At 42.6% G+C, this 18,074-nt stretch overlaps 1 protein-coding gene across 2 annotated transcripts; it reads right to left on the bottom strand.

The window, feature by feature from the left end:
* Window positions 1-7,488: 7,488 nt before the first annotated feature.
* On the bottom strand, window positions 7,489-14,574 carry TRMT10A (tRNA methyltransferase 10A). Of its 2 annotated transcripts, none has more exons than XM_079307102.1 (8): window positions 14,540-14,574; window positions 13,266-13,564; window positions 12,096-12,255; window positions 11,601-11,672; window positions 11,095-11,169; window positions 9,965-10,114; window positions 9,323-9,428; window positions 7,489-8,034 (listed from the first exon to the last, which is right to left on the bottom strand). In XM_079307102.1, the coding sequence occupies exons 2-8, from the start codon at window positions 13,535-13,537 to the stop codon at window positions 7,868-7,870; spliced, it is 1,002 nt and encodes a 333-aa protein (XP_079163228.1). In that variant the 5' UTR covers window positions 13,538-13,564; window positions 14,540-14,574; the 3' UTR covers window positions 7,489-7,867. The 2 variants fall into 2 exon arrangements, with proteins under 2 accessions (XP_079163228.1, XP_079163227.1); XM_079307101.1 differs by lacking the exon at window positions 14,540-14,574 and adding an exon at window positions 14,364-14,532.
* Between the last annotated feature and the right edge of the window lie 3,500 nt (window positions 14,575-18,074).

Raw genomic sequence — 18,074 nt, 5'->3', positions numbered from 1 at the left:
TGGTGGAAAGAGAAATGGAGAGAGTGGCTTTTGAATTCGCAGCAGCAGAGATACAGTGAGAACATTCAGGCTTTGACTATGAACTTTGGTGACACAAGAGATCAGATCATCCATTAAAACATGGGATTGTGCAAGCTGCTTAAGAAACATACACTGACTGGCTGTGGCTGTGTCTGCTCCTGAATTCTTAGTTTTACAGTCCAGCTACTCATTAATCTGAATGGATTTCACTTCACTCTGTCCAAGGACAGTATGCCAATCATGCTGATGGAAAAACAAAAATCAATAAGTCAGAAGTGCTGCAACCGAATCTTTCTTATCACAGGCAACACCCTGCTTGTTTTGTGAGTGTCTGACCTGTTGGTTCCATCAACACCCACAAGCACAGACCCCATCACTGCTTGCATGCCTACACACTTGCCCTCCCACCTATTGGGTGGAAGTCAGCACTGCATACCTTTTCTGGGGACTTCAAACCCCATCTTTTTTTAAATTATGCCCAGCATTCTGAAATCAAGATTTTTCCTTCAGGAAAAAAGTGAAGAAGAGTTAGAATGCTGCATATAACCTGACTAGTAATTACTAAGTAAAGCACTCTCTCATGTTTAGCTGTATGACTGTAATTCATTCAAGAAGAAATTCTTCTCTTCCCTAGTCGTGCTGACTACACTATTTCTGATCCAGGCCAGAATGCCATTTGCCTTCTTGGCCACCTGAGCACATGCTGGCTTATGTTCAGCTGCTGTCAACCCACACCCCCAGATCCTTTTCCTCCAGGCAGCTTTTCCTGTAGCACTGCCTGGGGTTGTTGTTACCAAGGGCAGGACTTGGCACTTGGCCTCGTTGAACCTCTGTGCTGGTTTTGACTGGTGCAGTTAGCTTTCTTCACACAGGGGCTGGTTTGGGGCTGGGTTTTGGATTTGTGCTGAACACAGGGCTGATAATGTAGGGATGTTTTTGTTATTGCTAAGCATGGTTTACAGAGCCAAGACCTTTTCTGCTTTTCATGTGGCCACACTGGTGAGGAAATTGGGAGTTGGGAAGAGACACAGCCAGGACAGGTGACCCAAACTGACCAAAGGACTATCCCAGACCATATGACATCATACTCAGTATGTGAAGTGGGGGAAGAGGGAGGAAGGCGTGGACATTTGGAGTCATGGCATTTGTCCTCCCAAATCCCCATTACACATGATGGGACCCTGTTCCTGTTAATGTATTTAGAGAAACATTTTTTATTGTCTTTAATGGCAGTAACCCGATTAAGTTCTAGTTGGGATTCGGCTCTTCTTATTTTCTCCCTGCAAAAACTCATAACATCCTTGTAATCCTCCTGAGCTCTCAGCCCTTTTTTCCAAAGGCCATAAACTCCTCTTTTTTTGTTCTGAGTTCCAGCCAAAGCTCTCCAGTCCTTTCAGGAAGTGTGACCTAGTGATTTGCACTTCCTAACATAACTTGTATTAGAATGAAGTATTTCTCGTCCACTCTATTCCTTGATGTTTATCTTTCTCCTTTCCTCCCTTCTTTTGTACTTTTACAGGATTTTAGAGGTCTTTTCCAACCTTAATTGTTCTGTGATTCCAGAAGAATTTAGAATTTAGAGAAGTTCCCATCCCTTTTACTTATTGGCTTATTTCTCATATCCCTTTATATTTCTGTTCCACTCAAAGCTTTCCTCATATCTTTAGCTATATGCATATCAAGACCATGACTTTTTTTTCTCCAACTGAGAACACTGCATCAGACAGAGGATTCTATCTGCAGCCTGTGCAGGGATAGGTGTCATTGTCTTTAGGCAAAAGGTAACAAAAAAAGAGACACAGGGTTCGAGTGAAGCACGATCAGACTTGTAAAACCATGTTGGAGAAGCTGCTTTATTTGCCTTGTTCTGCCCAATTCCTAAAGATAAGTAAGGGTGAGGCTCCAGCTTGGAGCATACAGTGGCCCTGGCATGCAGGGAAACCACAGAGCCGCCCCTTTACAACTAGCTTGCACAGGCCCTTGCTCAACCCTTTGCCAGAAAATATTTAGCTGATCCCTAGATCTCTCCACTTTTAAGGCTGTTCACTATGAAGAGAATTTTTCTTTATGTTTATCTACATGTTGTACAATTAAAATCTCTTCTTTCTTGTGACCAGTGACATGACCCAAGGGGATGGCATGAAATTGTGTCAGGGGTGGTTTAAGCTGAATAATAAGAAAAGGTTTTTCATCCAAAGGGTGGTTGGGCACTGGAACAGGCTCCCCAAGGCCGTGGGCACAACACAGCCCAAAGGGTTTAGACAATGCTCTCTGGCACAGGGTGTGACTCTTGGGGCTGCCCTGTGCAGGGCCAGGAGTTAAGCTTTGATGCAGGTCCCTTCCAGCTCAGGATAACCTGTAGTTCTATGGATATATGATACATAATTCCTCTATCATGTTTTTATCTCACTTTATCCAGCTGGACATGATACACTAATATTCCCTCTCCAGTGATTTATTGAACTCAGCAGATTCCACTGGAATGTGTATCAGAGGCTGAAGACAAAGAACATACTGGAGGTGTTCATGGATGCTGAGCTTGCACCCAAAAGAAGTTTGAAGCAGTGGACAAAGGCCTGTTCTTGCAACTCCAGGTTATCTTCACTTGGGTACTTTAACTTGGGCAAATGCTATGGAACATGGACCATACTCAGCAGATTGTAGCCATAGCTACAGTTTCTGACTACAAGACACTTGTAGAGGAAAGTGGTTCTTTACTGCCACTTCAAGGCAGCACAGTCTGCTTCCCAATCCTGCCAGGGCTGAGCAGCCTTGCATTGCTTGCTTGCATGAAGCAGTGCATGATGTTGACTCCAGGTGAACAGAGCTAGTGCTTTCTGAAACACCTTTATTTTAATGGAAAATTAGTTCTGCACTGAACCTGATGTTATTTAACAGGAGACTATTTTAAACACAGTTCAAGTGACATAACTCTTTAGAGGAAACAAAGCTTTTAATGGCAGTAAAGCATCACAGATTTCACAACTGTACATTCTGTATAAAACTTATAGGGGTGTTTAAATTGAAAATCCAGCATTTTTTCCTACTGTGTGATAACAATTTCCAAGTTACTCTCTTATGAGTCACTTCTGAAGAACGTGATAACACTAAAGCTCTGGGACACACATGTTAGTAAAAGATAGTAAAAAAAGTGCAACATTTCTGAAGTCTCACCCTACACAGTATAGAAGCTGTGACTGGTCCAACCCCTTTGTATTTTTCCATCCGCACATTTAAGGATGTCCAAAAGATTAGGTATACAAAATACAAAAGCTGGAAGTGCACATTATTATTGAAGCACAGAGATTGAGCAGAACTAGCTGGCAGGGCAGGTTATGCCCTTCAAAAAGCTTAGGGGTCATAACAGAAGATTATACAAATGTGCATGACACGGCAGTGGAGCTGAATTAAGCACATACGGGATGACATCCAGTTTTGTGAGAACATGAACAAAGACATCTGGAAATAAACACCTTTCCCAAACACACGGGAAATAAATCAACCGCTCACGGGACAATGCCTTATTTATTTTATTAAGCTGAAGAAAAGCTTAAGTTGCAAGATGCAAGTTAGCTTGTGGGTTTAGAGCAAGTATTAGAAGAATTTGAAGGAAAATAAAGTCCAAGGAGAGTACACAATCAAGTATGAACACCCCTTTTTTTAAATAATGCCTTTTGTTCCTCGTAGGTTTCTGAAAAATACCACAGCCGAAGGGCAAACAAGAAATTATAAAGCACATCTTACACTACTTGAAGTAAAAATGCAGCAAAATGGAATGAATATGAATCGAGCATTTGATTATTTGGCTTTGGGATTGTCAGTAGTAGATGCTGTTGTTCCAGCTAACAAAGCCACCTTCTTGGAAGAGAGACAATTAAGGTACACATTTCAAAGATGGGCCAAAGTTTATTCAGCTTTAGATTTGGAAGTTACACTGAAGTCCATCTCTGCCTTTCAGAATAACTTATGACAAGAAGAATGTGTGCTTACTGATAGCTTATTTTCAAACCCTCCTGCAGAATAAGCAGGTACTTTACAATAATATGAACCAATACCAATAATGGTGGAGTAAACCTGTTATCTTCAGCGTGATCTACAGCCCAGCCTGAGAAATAAAAAGTTCTGTTTAAATCAAACAAACACTGGACCTCTTCAAACTTCCCTGACCTTATTCTCAAGCTCTAAGGATTTTAGGAATGCCAAATCCTGCACTCCTGCAGCTGTCAGTCACATTGCCCCAAGACTGCCCTGAGCTCACGTGACTTGTCATGCACTCAGAATTTTGGAATAACCATCAGTGTGGATCCCATGTGCAGTCTGCCAGTACTCAGTGCAAGACCCACCATCCTTGTCAACTTTGTGACCAAAAGCCTCTGAGATGGGGCTGTTCAGAGAGACTCTGTTCAGATGCCCTTCTGCAAAGTCATGTCTAGAATCAAACATTACTACTCCAGAAACAAACATAGGGACAATGAGCATATATTAAGACATGGGACACATGGAAGCCAAAGCAAAGGCAAATTGACCTGGATCCAGGAAATGGAGAAGAAGGGGGAAAGTAGAGTAACCTGCAGCAATACAGTGTTTGGGAAATTTACACAACATGGATGCAGATAACACTGCTGGGCTCCCTTATTTCAGAAATCTGAACCAAGAGGATTGAGGTTCAGTGGGAAGGGAACAATACAACAGGATTACATTACATTGGCATCTTGCTGTGATCTCCACACTGCATGCAACTAAAAGCAAGTTTGCCTGTTTCAGCCGGGTTTGACTTTCTGCCATATCCTCTTCCTATTTTCTGTTTCTTTCTTTTCAGGTCCCTTGAGCCATACCATCTTTATTGCCTTTTTAATGGTTTACACACAGGTTTAAAGATCTCTGGATGTATTCTGCTGCCCAGCATTGCTAAGCAATAGTTGTGGCAGTACGTGGAACTTTACAACGCTTAGTGATGAAAGTCAGAGCTTTCCTAAGCACAGCAATGACGCCTGGTGGTGAAACACGGGAATCCTGTTCTTCTAGAGCTGTGCAGATTGTCTTTGCAGTGTTCTGTTCTTCAACATCGTGGTGGCCTGGGAACAAATCACACTGAAAGTGTCTAAGTCTTAGTTAGACAAGCATGTCAGAGCTGATTTTCCCTGAGGACAGCAGGGTGAAGCAGAGAACTTCCAGTGTGTTTTCCTATAGTTTCATTCACTTTGTACAGCTAAAGCTGGTTCAAAGAAAGATCTTTCTTTAAGAAGTGTCCTAAAGCACTGCATGCAAATATTTATTTCTGTTTTCAGAAACAAATTCCTTGTAATTTCTTATTATAAAACAGTACAGGGATTTATCTCTGCTTCCAGTGTAATGCATTAGTGGGCCATGCCTGAAATATGTAATTCACCACCTTGAAAATACTGAGAACAACATCCAGGTCTGTAGATTGAAAATTAAGAATAAACATGCTTTCTTAAGAAGCATACCACAAGCTAGAACACCTGAGTGCCAAACAGAGCTATAACTTGTATATAATATGTATATCCAAAAAGAAAAACTATTAAAAGTCCTCATTCTCACAGTGAAAAATTTCTTCCTAATATCTAATCTAAACCCACCCTCTGTCAGTTAAAAGTCACTTCCCCTTGTCCTATCCCTATCCATCCTTGTAAAAAGTCCCTCTACAACTTTCCTGTAGGGCCTCTTCAGGTACTAGAGGTTGCTGTAACATCTCCCCAGAGCTTTCTCTTCTCCTGGTCTGAAAAGACCCAGCTCTCCCAGCCTGTCTGCAGGAGAGGTGCTCCAGCACTCTGAGCATCTTCATGGCCTCCTCTGGACTTGCTCAAGCAGGTCCATGGGCTTCATATGTCTTGAGCCCCAGCTCTGGATGCAGCAGTCCAGGTGGGCTCTCTTTAGAGCAGAGCAGGAGGATCATCTCCCAGGAAGACCAGGTGTGTGAGACAAGCCATGTGTATGAACAGGCAGCAGCTGTTGTGACACTGCAGCTGGCATGAGCAACCTTTGAACAGCAACACCAGACTATGTTTTCCTTTTATTTCTCCATAGACAGGTAAGCTTCAGATTTAAACAGCTGAATTGTGATACACACACCTGTATGCGTGTGGGTGTGTGTATCTAATTTCACTGGTAATGATGTAAGGCTGTGGTTTAAGTTGCACAATTCTGTAAGATGCTTTGGAACCTTTTCAGCATGTCTCTAAAAGTTCCCAGTTTGTCTGAGCCATCTGCTCCTACACTCTCAAGCCTAAGTAAATGAGGCACATGAATGAAATGTTCTTAAGGAAACCTTGGACAGACTGAGGAGTCTTAGATAGGTTTAATAGGTGATACATGTATTAACATGCAGAACATCAGCTGCAAAGGTGTCATTCCTTGCAATGTTACACCTTTCAGTTAGAGAATCAGTGTAATGCATGCTGGATACAGTTATGCTGCCTTATTTGTTACAGAAATAAAACCAGCAATACTTTTATGAAAAGGCTGATCTAGTTTCTGCAACAAAGCAACCACAGTTTTGTAAAGCCTAAGCCCCGTGGAACTTCAGCAACAAACCACAATGCATCCTTTTAACAAAAGAAACTTTTCTATTGGCCTTATAGAAAGTGTAGAGAAGTGCACTAAGTGTGTAAATAAGTCATAACTAGTTTGTTGCCAAGCCTTAACAGACCATAGGGACCCATAGGGATCCCACCTGAAGTCTCCACTTGACAGCAGTAACAACAAAGGGAGGAAGAAAAATGGGCACAAGGCAAGCCACACTTGAATCAGCCTTCTGACTGCAGCTCAGCAGAGAGGAACACTTGGGATGCCATATCCTCATGCTCTTCAGGCATGAGAAACGTGTGAGAGCTGCACTTACTCAGGCACTGCAGCTAGCTGGCTCCTCCCTGGAGAAGAAAGGGGTAGGCAGGCTCTCAGGGCTGAAGCAAAACCTCACTTCCAAGGTGTCCACTTCACTACTTTGCCAAAGCACTAAAGTCAGTTGATGAATCAGAACATCCAGCCAAGAATAAGATCATGACTTTTTTTTTTTTTTAAGTATTTGACAGACAACACAATACATACAGGATCATGTGATTACACAGGAATACTGAATCTGAGTGACCTGTAAGGAAGAGTTGCTCTCTCCTGGTGGTGTTCTGAGGCTGTGTGATAAATTTTGCTGAGAATATGGAGAAAAAATTGAATGTAATTGAGTCACCTCAGTTTGCACCATGTGCCAACTAAGGCACATGATTTGCACCTCTGCTAACACCCATCCCTCTTAAGCTCAAGTATAAAGCACTGGCTTAACCCCACATACTTCACCTACTGACCCCAGCTAACTAAAAACAATACATAAATCAGGCAGTTCAGTTGCTTGTGATTGTCTGTTGAGATGCTGAGGAAAATCAGAATTTTTGTTTTGAGTGTTCATGCACACTTTGCAGCAGGCACTAGTGGTACAGGTCTTGGAACCATTCATTGCTTTTAAGAAAACTCTTGAACAAAAATGGAGACAGCAATGCATATATTAAAAGAGTAACTACTGATGCTCTTGGCATTTACACCCAACTTGGTATGTATAAAAATATTTAAAAAATTAAATTAAACAGCTTCCCTGGGAAAAAATAAATGCTGCATTTGCCATTATTATTTTTTTTAAAAGCTATTATATTGAAGTTTCAGAGTAAAAACTTGTATTTAACTTAACCCTTCATGCACAGAAATAGCTCTGGGACTACCCAGCACTGAGACAATTCAGCATTACAAGGACCACAGATGGTCTTTGAAGTAAAACTACTTCATGTCCCAGTTTTATTCCACAAACATGTCTCTTCTTTCCATCATCCAATTCTGAAGCCTAGTTGCTGTCTGAGTCATTGTCTTCATCTTCTTTTCCAGACAGAGTATGTTTGGATGAATCATTGGCTTCTCCCAAAGGAACAGCCCCTTTCCTCTGTGGCAGGACACTGAAAAAAGCCTCCTTCCAGTCCCTCTTCTCCAGGTATGCAAGGATGATCTCAAACACTGCAACATCAGAAAAGCTCATTAGCTCTTTCACAGGGAGGTAAGTGAATTGCTGGCAGCAATACACCCCCAAATCCATCTTTACAGAGGTTTATGTGCATTCTCTTGTGGCATCTTCAGAGCAGAGCTGATGAAATGCAGTCAGGAACAGATACAGCAATACTGTAACCTGAAGCCAAGCACACCCTGAGTCCCCAGCTGCATGACAATATTTCTCTTGGGGACTGAGACAAATACTTCAGTCTCACCAGTGCCTTCTGTACAGGCACCAGTGTTTCACATGTTTGACAAGAATCCTGCTGTGGATGCACTTCAACAAAGATTTTGACCCCTCCTATAATTAGCTCTAATTAAATTCTATATAAAGCAACAGTGAAAGATCCAATTTTAGAAACATGTAAAATCTTACAAATACATAGGGTTTGATAATCTTTAAGTCTCATGCCATACTATATTCTCCTCCATGTTGAAATAATTGTTATTATCATGCAAATGCCAGCCTCATTAATGCAGCATTTTCAAAAAATAAAGTTATCATTGAGCAATGCATTACATAAAAAAATAAATTTGAAATAGAGTAAGGTAAGATAAGCTAAAGAAGGTGCAGTGGGGCACAATAAAAGCTTTGACACCATGTCAAAAGGTTCCATGAAGGTCTAAGTAGGCCCCATTTTGCATGTATTTTTGTTTAATGACATTGAAAGACAATCTAATAATAAAGCTGAAAATTTAAAAGGAGCAGGATTCAAGTCTTGGTTAGCACTTGAATATTTCAATCAGAACCAGGAAATCAGGTAAAAATACAGTTATGAAAGTTCAGTAGTTGGAGTACTCCTGATACCAACTGAGGAAGGTCTACAGGTACTGAGGCAGTTACTGCTAAGCAAAGCTGTCCAAAGAGGTGAAAACACCACAAACATTCATCCTCCCTTGGCATAAAATGTGCACACTGCATTAAAATACAATGTTTGATAGTTTCCAACATTTTACTCACTTATAAGCCTGGAAACAAGACCAGGATGGTAAGAAAGCCACAAGTAATCCTCAGACAAGTCAACAGGATACAATGTGCCCTTCTACATGGCTAAAACACCATCATTTACATTAACCATATCAGTAATATTTAAAGGTCAGGGCAATTAGTGTATTCTGAAGGCAACTAAATTCAAGAAATACCAACATAATAAAACAAGGTTTAGGTATCTGCACTACAGTGCAGAGGGTTCAATCTGTGACTATCACAGGTATATTCTAAAATAATGCAATTATTTTATGATTTAGAACTTACCATGATTGACAGCTAACACTTTCCGACTGTTCATTTTGACAAAGTTTCCAAGTGGGAGCTGTGCATGACCAATTCCCAGCTCTACAGCTTTTTTGTAAGTAATTCCCTGGGGAAAAGATACCAAAACAAGTGGATTGAGAATTACTGTTTCAGATTAGCCCATACTGATTTACTACATGCATAATTTTCTGGCAAGAGTTTTGCCTGTGCTGCCATGATGTTGCTTTAGAAGTTGGTTACAAAAAGAAACTTAGCCTGATTGGACAGCACCTGCCTCAAGGGCTACTACCTCTGGAAAACTATTTTCTATATATGTCACACAGATTGTAAATGAAACCTATCCATGCAGCTGCAGCTCTAGAACCATCAGCCATAGCCTGTTTTAAAGGTGAGCTTATGTTTAAGTACAAACTTATCCAGGTTGCAGTCACTTGGTATTTTTTCAGAGGAAGAGTAAAGGGTAAGAAAATCAGGAACACAAGCCACTGCTACCACCACAAGCGTTTTTCATGTCTTCAACATTTTTTGGAATTATTTTCTGAAGAAGTTTTCTCATTATTAATTACACCAGTTTACACATGAACAGCAATAATGTCAAATAAGGTGCCAAAAAAGCTACAAAGAAACAGATCCACAGTTTACCTTGTGGTGATTGTGATCCACTAGTCCTCCAATCACGTAGGCTTTCTTTTCATCAAGCTCTCTGAGAATGTCTGGGGAATCTGAGGTAAGATATACTAGGTCTTCTTTCTTTATTAGCTCACTATAGTGCTCTGTTCTAATTTGGATATCCTCAAAAAAAAGGTAGTTAAAAGAAGTTACATTCAACTGACGAATTGCTGGCAAAGCTTTACAGACCCAAGATGAGACTGGTAAAATAAATCAAACAGTACGTGCTGGATTTCATTCCACATTCCTTCTTCATGTTCAAATATGTGGCACAGTTCAGATTAATTTCTGTGTAAACAATCCAGACCCTAGAGCACTGAACTGTAAAAATCAACAGGAAATTTTCTGAAACCCCAAAAGAACTTTACAAATCCTTAAATTCTTGTGATTCCCTTCAAACGTTGCCATATTTCTCCTAAGGATCCAAGCAATTTTCAAGTCCATTTTAAAAACTGAACCAAGAAGCAAATGCTTGGTTAACATTAATTATTTGGTAAGAGAAGTTTATGCTAAGCTCCCATGAAGCAGCTACTGCACAAGAACTGCTGGAAACAGGACTGCTTTTATTTCTCCTAAGTGTTCTTCCTTTGAAGTTGTTGGAATAGTGGCTTAACACAGGGATTCACAAGGAAAACCAACATGAGTTTAACCATAAGAGAAGCTACTTCTCTCCAGAACATTTCAGTGCTGAGAGGCAACGTGATAGAAGTGAAGGTGCACACGAGAGAGTCACATCCTGACTGGCAAGCCTTATTTTGGACATGGATAAAAGAGCACTGTCAAGACAGACAACTGCTGGAACTGCCTAAATCAAGGAGTCCTGCTTAGTCTATCAAGAATGGAATTTTTAAAATAAAAATAAGTGAAAATGGATCTGTGTATAGTTTTTCAAGCAAAAATCAACTCTAGATTCAAGAGAAGCAGTCTTTGGCTTATTTAAGTTAAATCAATTAAAAGGACAAAAAGCTACACTTTTTCAAATATGTTATTGCTCACATATTAGAAAAACCCATGTGGAAAAAATAATGTTCTTCACAACTAAAGACACAGTTAACAACTACAATCAATGCTTTAACTTTTTACAGAAAAACTCAATTATTCACCTTCCAATTCACCCATCCTTTGTCATTTTCGTTCATGTTGGTCTTCAACTGTCCCCCGTGGCTGGTCAAGTAAAACTTCAAACAGGACAAAGATGTACAAAATACAGAAACGTCAATTTGCCACAATCTGTTTCCTCTCTTTCTACCCTTAACTGTTAGCTAAAACTCTTTAATATTTTTTTAGATGGAAGTGGTACTATGGACCATTCATATAGTTAGCAATACATTTAAAAGACAAATCTGGACTTAGAATGACTTTTTAAAAAATGCCACAGCTAAAAGCAAAAGTATCAACAACGTCTCAACAACGAGTGGCATACCTGGATCTGGCACTTGACATCTGCATGCACACACTGTTCCATATATAGGGGTATCTTTATAACATGTGGGTGTTACAATAGAAGTAATTTTCTTATGAAAGAGGCAGCTTAAATATTTTCTTTTCCTACTACAGTTCTCATGTTTGGTACTTGGCAACAGTCAGTGTCCAGTTTGTTCAAACATACCTGCACAGGATGAAATGCCTTGCGGTTTTCTGCGTAACATCTCTGAATCTGCTTGTGAAGCTTCTTAACATCCTGTACACAACACAATTTGTTTTATTTAGTCCTTTTTACAGACCGTCACAAAATGCTTTCTCATGAGCCAGTCAGAAGCTAAAGAGATAAAAAGGAGGCTTTTAACTGGCAAAAGTGACTACTCAGAGAGTGTGGGCATCAGATCCTGAGAGAAAAAACACCCACCATGAGGGGATTATGCTGACAAGGAGACACACACATCTTCCACACAGGTGTATTTAGCAACCTCTATGCATGTGCTTGATATACATTATTCTAGGGGAAAAAAAATCACAGGGATTTGAGTATACAAAATTAATCTGAGGAATCAAACCGCTTTATCACTATGACAATCCTTGGTCTTTAACCCATGGGAAAATCCTGAGAGAATACAGTCTATATAAGAAGATAAAATATACCTAGTTAATCTGAAGTTCCTTTTACCTTTAACACCATCAGGTCATCAAAGCTGCAGTCCACGATGAGGCGAAGCGTGCTAGGAACAACCTCCCTGCGCATGCACTTTCTGTCATTCCCCTCACTGGAATCCAATTTTGACTGACGCTCTAGTTTTCTCTTCTGGCGTTTTTCTTTTCGTTTCTGCCTAAGTAAACAAACAAATCAGTCCTCAAAAAGTGCTGCCAAGTCTGCTGAGGTACAGTGTTATGCACACAAATGCAGACATCTAGGGCCAAAGTCGTTGTCCTGTGACTGTGACAGTTTAAACTCAGCCTGTTGCCTGTATTTGTGCTACACTGAGACCAGTACAAAACACCCTTCCCATTCCCCACCTTTGTGAAGCTCTGTAAATACCTACAAAGACAAACATCTGCCACAAATTCAATTAACTCAATGCTGAGAGTGTCACAGATTTAAGTCAAGTCCCATAACAGAACTAAACAAAAAGATTGACAAAAATCACAGTATCAAGATTAGAGGAAGGCAGTTTACATCCTGTTTCACTGAACAGTTTTTCAAAAGGCTTCTGAAGAAATTGTTCCATCCTCCTGCCCTCCTGATAGGAGCAGGCACTTGGGAGATCAAATTTCAGAGACAGCAATAACCACTGTCTTGGGAAGGAGCACCCAGCAGTCAGTGGGATAAGAATAAACTACCATCAATGCATTTGCAGATACACTTTCTCTCAGCACAACAAAACAGAAGCTATACATAAGTCAGTGTATAGTGTATACATAAGTCAGTGCTACTTCTGTAGCACAGCACTTCGTGTCAAATGTAGCTACTTTTATTCAGTGTCTTTGTAAGATTCTGAAGTCTGACACCACCAGGATTAGAGGTGCAGCCCATTCAGAAAAGGACAAGGCCATACATTGTGTCTCCCTTCTGACAAAGGAAAAACATGCAGGTTTGAATCCCTCCTGACATCCTCTTGAAGCCGAGGAACAATTCTAGTACGAGGAGGGGATGCTTACCTCTACAGCCTCTTCAAGTGCAGATGAAGTAGCCTGGGGCTACTGCTTTAAACCTGGTGTGGGAGAAAACTGTTTCAACTGCCTTGATTTGATGAAGCAATTCACAAGCACATTCTGCTGACAGAATGATTAGCACTAAATATCACATGTGAACCACGGGAAGCTCCTTTGCAAACCATACCTCCTTAGATCCTTCTGTTCTTCCCACTGCTTCTGCTTCAACAGCTTCTTCCTCTGCCTCTTGGACATGGACTCAAGGCACTCTTCCTTGCCGGAGCCTGCCTCCAGTCTCTCTGCTGGATTGTCATTCGAGTTCGCCTTTCCTTCTGCATCAGGAACTTCAGGGAACAGGGCATTTTCCATCGGCACCTCTGGACTGTCTGTGGGTGTTTCAGACATTAGCTTTTGGTTGGGTTTTCTGACTTCTTTCTCAGCCCGTGCAGGATATTTCATTAAAAACAAGTTTTCTGCTCAGCAATTCTGTAGGAAACAAAGTGTCATTAACAAGATGCTCAACTAGAACAAATGCCACTCAACCCCTACAAGCCTGAATAAATAATAAGAGAAGGCCTTTTTTTGTTTATTTAAAGCCTCTGCAAATAGTAACATAGAACATTTTAGAAAGATTATAGCCTATGTTCTAGTCTAAAATTCTGCCTGCTAGATCTGCAGGTAGTAGCTTCGAATTAAAAACTTTGCAAAATAACAACAGCATAAAATTAGGGAAACATACCGAATCAATGTAATACAAAAAAAAGCATTAGCAGTATGTGTACACGAACACAAAAAACTAAAGACGTGTCTTGCAACATAACTACAGCAGCGTATGAGAGAAATGTAATTTTATAGTCACTAAAGCCATCTGGGGAGAAAAAAAGTATGAACAAGCTGTATTCCTTCAAAATTAATTTTTATTTCTCCTGAAAACAGAAGACACTGAACAGTATCAGACACCGGCCACTGTCAGTAGACAAACACAAGTAAAAGGATGAACAATTGTTACTCAGCAAAACACTCTGGGTTCAAATACATTACAGTTCTAACCACTCCTTTCCAATGGCAAGCACGATTTTTCCGCACTAGCAGCTTTTCTGTGCTCGACACCCCCACAATTCCCCAAGGACAACTTCAGGGGAGAACGCTGCACCTACAGCAGGCAGGAAACAGCAACCCCCGGCTTTCTGCAGCGGCGGCGGCCAGAAACACACAGGACCAGAACCCCAGCGGAGGTTCGGCTGCACATCCCCATTTCCCGTCTGAGGGCGGTCACACAGCGAGCCCTGCGCGTATCCAGCGCACAGGCGCGCATTTACACACACGCAAGCACACGTGTATGTATAGACGGACACGCCATAGCCCCTGGAGGCTGCCGGCGCCGGGCGCGGTGCGGACCCGCGCTCGGCGCCCCTGGGCGCCGCCATGTTCCCCCCCCGCCCCCGAGGGGCCGCAACGTACCCGCGAGCCGCCCCGCGCGCGCGCCCGGCGTGGGAGGGGGCGGAGCCGCGCCACGCGCAGGCGCGCGGAGCAGCCGGGCGGCGGTCACGTGACGGCGCAAGGGCAGGGCGCCCCCCAGCGGCGAGTGTTGTCAGGGCACGCGCATCCCCCCCACCCCCAACCGTGGCTCTGGGGGCTCCGTGGGGATAAAGGACAGCGAAAAGGAAGAGAAAACTTTATTTTTATCCGATGGTTCTGATGGCACCGCTGAGTTCACGCAGGGGGCAGCGAAGTATTTTTAACTGGTGTCATTCCTCAGGGCAGATTTGTAGCTGCAGGGGTCCTCCCTCCGCCCCCGCGAGAGAGGTACGCGCCTTCGTGCTTCCTATTTTTAAAGGCCACTGACAATTAGCTTTTCAAAGTCCGGTGTCGATGCCCAGCGAAGGGCAGGATTCTTTCGTGAAGTTATCTGGCGGCAAAAGAACGCTGCCCTGTTACAGGAGTCGGTTCTGGAGACTGGGATTATAGTCTATGGGAACAATGTATTTTGAGTATGTAGATTTCTGTTTGCCCCTGGTTAACGAGGCGCACCAAGTTAGCGAACACACGAGCGTGCGCTGCCATAATCCCCTTTTCATGTGCATCAGTGTTTATCTCGGGTTTCATTGGTGCCAGATATACACACTCGTACAGTTTTAGTGCTGGTTTCAGGTTCACTACAGCTGTGTTGCACTCACAAAACAGCGTGGTGTCACCATAGTGAGACACTGACCTTTCAACTGCTCTTGGAATTTAATATTTGCTGTAGTATTTGGTATAATTTGTGATTCCTATTCTGTGCATTACTTTAAAAATAGCTAGATTTGCATTTGCTGGGGTCTATTTAAAACCTCACTTACGTTACTATTAATATCTAGCTTGACAAGCCAGCATCACACAAGTCTAAATGCTCCAGTCTCCTTGTGGAAAAACCTTTGGTGTTTTTTGATCTCTGCAAGGCAGTGGACAAGTTACTGATAGAAGCCTTAAAAAAAAAAAAAAAAAAAAAAAAAGCAAACGACATCTGACAAAGCACATAATACTCAGATGTGCTTTTTCCTAGAACGAAGAAGCTGCTTACGCAGTTTGTTTTTCTCACAGTGCACTCTGCAGAGCGTCAGTATTGCTCATCCAGCCTCATGTCCTCAGACACCAACACAGGGTAATGCAATGTTTTCTGAAGTCTGCCAAGTGGTGACAAAGTGAAATGAAGAACTGAGAAAGATCCGCAAATATTGAGAAAGATCTGTCCGTCTAAATTTCATTATTTTGATAGGGCCTTAACGTGACTTTTTCAAGATGCTGATCCCAGTGGTGAGTCACCCTCCCCCCCAGCAACAGAAAGAACTAAATACTCTAAATAATACTCTAAAGCTGCAGCTCAAGAGGCAGACTGTGGAGATGAAAACAGATGCTCAGGGGAGGCTCAGGTGTGGACAATGACATTACTCCCTGTGCTCTGGGTCTGGCTGCAGCACTCCTGAGGAAGGCTTAGGGTGCAAACTGGCTTTGGCCAGTGGCTTGGATGGGCATCTCTGACCCCCTGTGGCAGAAACAGGGGGGTCTTATTCACCCCAAACCTGGGAGCTGGCGAAGGCACCAGCTGAAGGGCAAAGATGCACTTGAGTACTTAGGTGCTCACACCTGAAAGTTTGAGTTGAAAAGCAAGATCTTCATGCTGTTGCTTGAGAAGAGAAGGCAGGAAGAACCATTTGGTTGACCTCAGAACATGGGAGGAAATCTCATTAGTTTTATTAGGCCATATAAAGATATGAGCCCTATAGTTTGGACTCTGTAAAATGTGCAGCAGGAGCAATACTTTGACCCCAGTTTGTATGCCAGCATGGCGTGAAGCATCCATGAGGGGCTGGTCCCACAACCTGTACGTGGTGTGGACTTTGGTGGGCACAGTGCTGGTTTCATGGTGTCATCCAACTGAAAGGAAGTCACTGCTGATTCACTCTGGCCATAACTAGGTGAGGCTCAGGCCTCCTGTTTCTAAGGTGTCTGAAGAACACTCCAGCTCTGTGTTATAGGTATGCCTACAGGTGTATAAATGTGTGTGCACATGGAAATGTATGTGCAACATTTCTTTACGTGGCATGTACATCTTTAGTTCTATAACTGGCACTGCTGCAGTGGTTTCCAAAGAGAGATGTGGATTTACATCGGCAGGGAATCTGGCCAGGGATATTCTAACAAAGGCTTTTAAAACTGTATATTTTTTATTTGAAGGAAGAAGTAGATTTCCTGTGTCTCAAGAGCACAGAAAGAGGACAATTGCTTTTCTTTGGATTTCAGACCAACACCACCTCCTTCTTCTGAGTAAAATGTCAATGCTATTTTTTGAAAGCAGGATCCATATCTCTGGTCTTTCTCTAGATGGAGTTGGTTTTGCACCAGGGTAGTGTTCTGATTTTTTTCAAAACGGCACAGAAAGCCTGGCAAGCTCTTTGTTTACTAAATACAGCAAAAAGAGTCCTCTGCCTCAGCCCCTTGAATTCAGGAGCATGTCACAACCGTGCTGAGAAGGCAGCATAACCAACCACAAATGGGGAAGAAGCAATAGCAGACCCCTGGGGTTTCCTAATCTCCTCCCTCCCACGTGTGCACACACACAAACAAAATATAAGAAGAGGTCCAGGGGGAACTTCCACAAGGTGTGGATGAGTGTAAGGGAGAAGCGGTGGCATGGACCTGTTGTTTCCCACTGCTGGGCAATGATTGACATCCACAGTGTCTGACTTCTCTTTTACCACAAGAAAACAGAGGAGGCATTTACACCACTCAAGTGAAGGCTGTTCTCACTTTACCATCCCTGATGCAGATCCTGCTTCCTCACAGGGCTGGGAAGGCCTTTTGTGCTGGGAGAGAGGCATGCAGCCTTGCAGGCTGTGTGCCAGAACGTGCCAAGAGACACGGGGGGTTGGCCTGCTGCCCCACTGACACCTGAGGGACAGCTGAAGGACATGCTTTAACCAGCCCTGTGGCCATGAGGTTAGTGTGAGAGGGTCTGGGATTACTGTCAGAGGGAAGCACATGGGTTAGTCAGCCAGGGCCTTTTCAAGGGGGGTGGTGAACTAAGCATAAAGAAAGGGGAAAGGGCTTGTCTTGCTCACAGACCTTGCCAAGCAGGTACCCTTCAGTGAGATGGGACAAAATGTCTTGTTCTGTTTCATCTTTCAGGGTCTAACTTCCACCACTGCAATGATGTAAGATGGGGGCTGGGGCTGCTGAAAGAAAGAACAGATTTACTGTGGTACAATGTAGCAGGCATTGACATCACATCTTAGTCTGTGTTGAAGTAGGATCAGTTTTTGGGATGGCACTGATAAATCCCATGTACTTCTTCCAGGAAGACCCTTAAAAAACCTCTGCTTCTGTGGTTGCTCACAGAGATGATGACAGATGATGCAGGACAGTGGAGACAGTGGTGAGGATTTGGCCTGTGGCAGCAACACACCTGAACGTCCTTTCATTCAGAGAGGAGTGGTGGCAGGATCTCCTGGTTCTTCCA

This window comes from Erithacus rubecula (assembly GCF_903797595.1).
Source record: "Erithacus rubecula genome assembly, chromosome: 5".
Taxonomy (NCBI): domain Eukaryota; kingdom Metazoa; phylum Chordata; class Aves; order Passeriformes; family Muscicapidae; genus Erithacus; species Erithacus rubecula.
Note: the sequence above shows the minus strand (reverse complement) of the source record. Positions and strands in the feature narration are given on the sequence as shown.

What these genes read in the sequence shown, in the direction of transcription:
- TRMT10A (XM_079307102.1), bottom strand. Translation starts at nt 13,537, where the DNA reads ATGAAATATCCTGCACGGGCTGAGAAAGAAGTCAGAAAACCCAACCAA. An exon ending in TGGATCACAATCACCACAAG is followed by an intron (nt 9,429 to 9,964) that starts GTAAACTGTGGA and finishes TCTTTTCCCCAG; the next exon opens with GGAATTACTTACAAAAAAGC. An exon ending in AGTGTTAGCTGTCAATCATG is followed by an intron (nt 8,035 to 9,322) that starts GTAAGTTCTAAA and finishes CTGATGTTGCAG; the next exon opens with TGTTTGAGATCATCCTTGCA.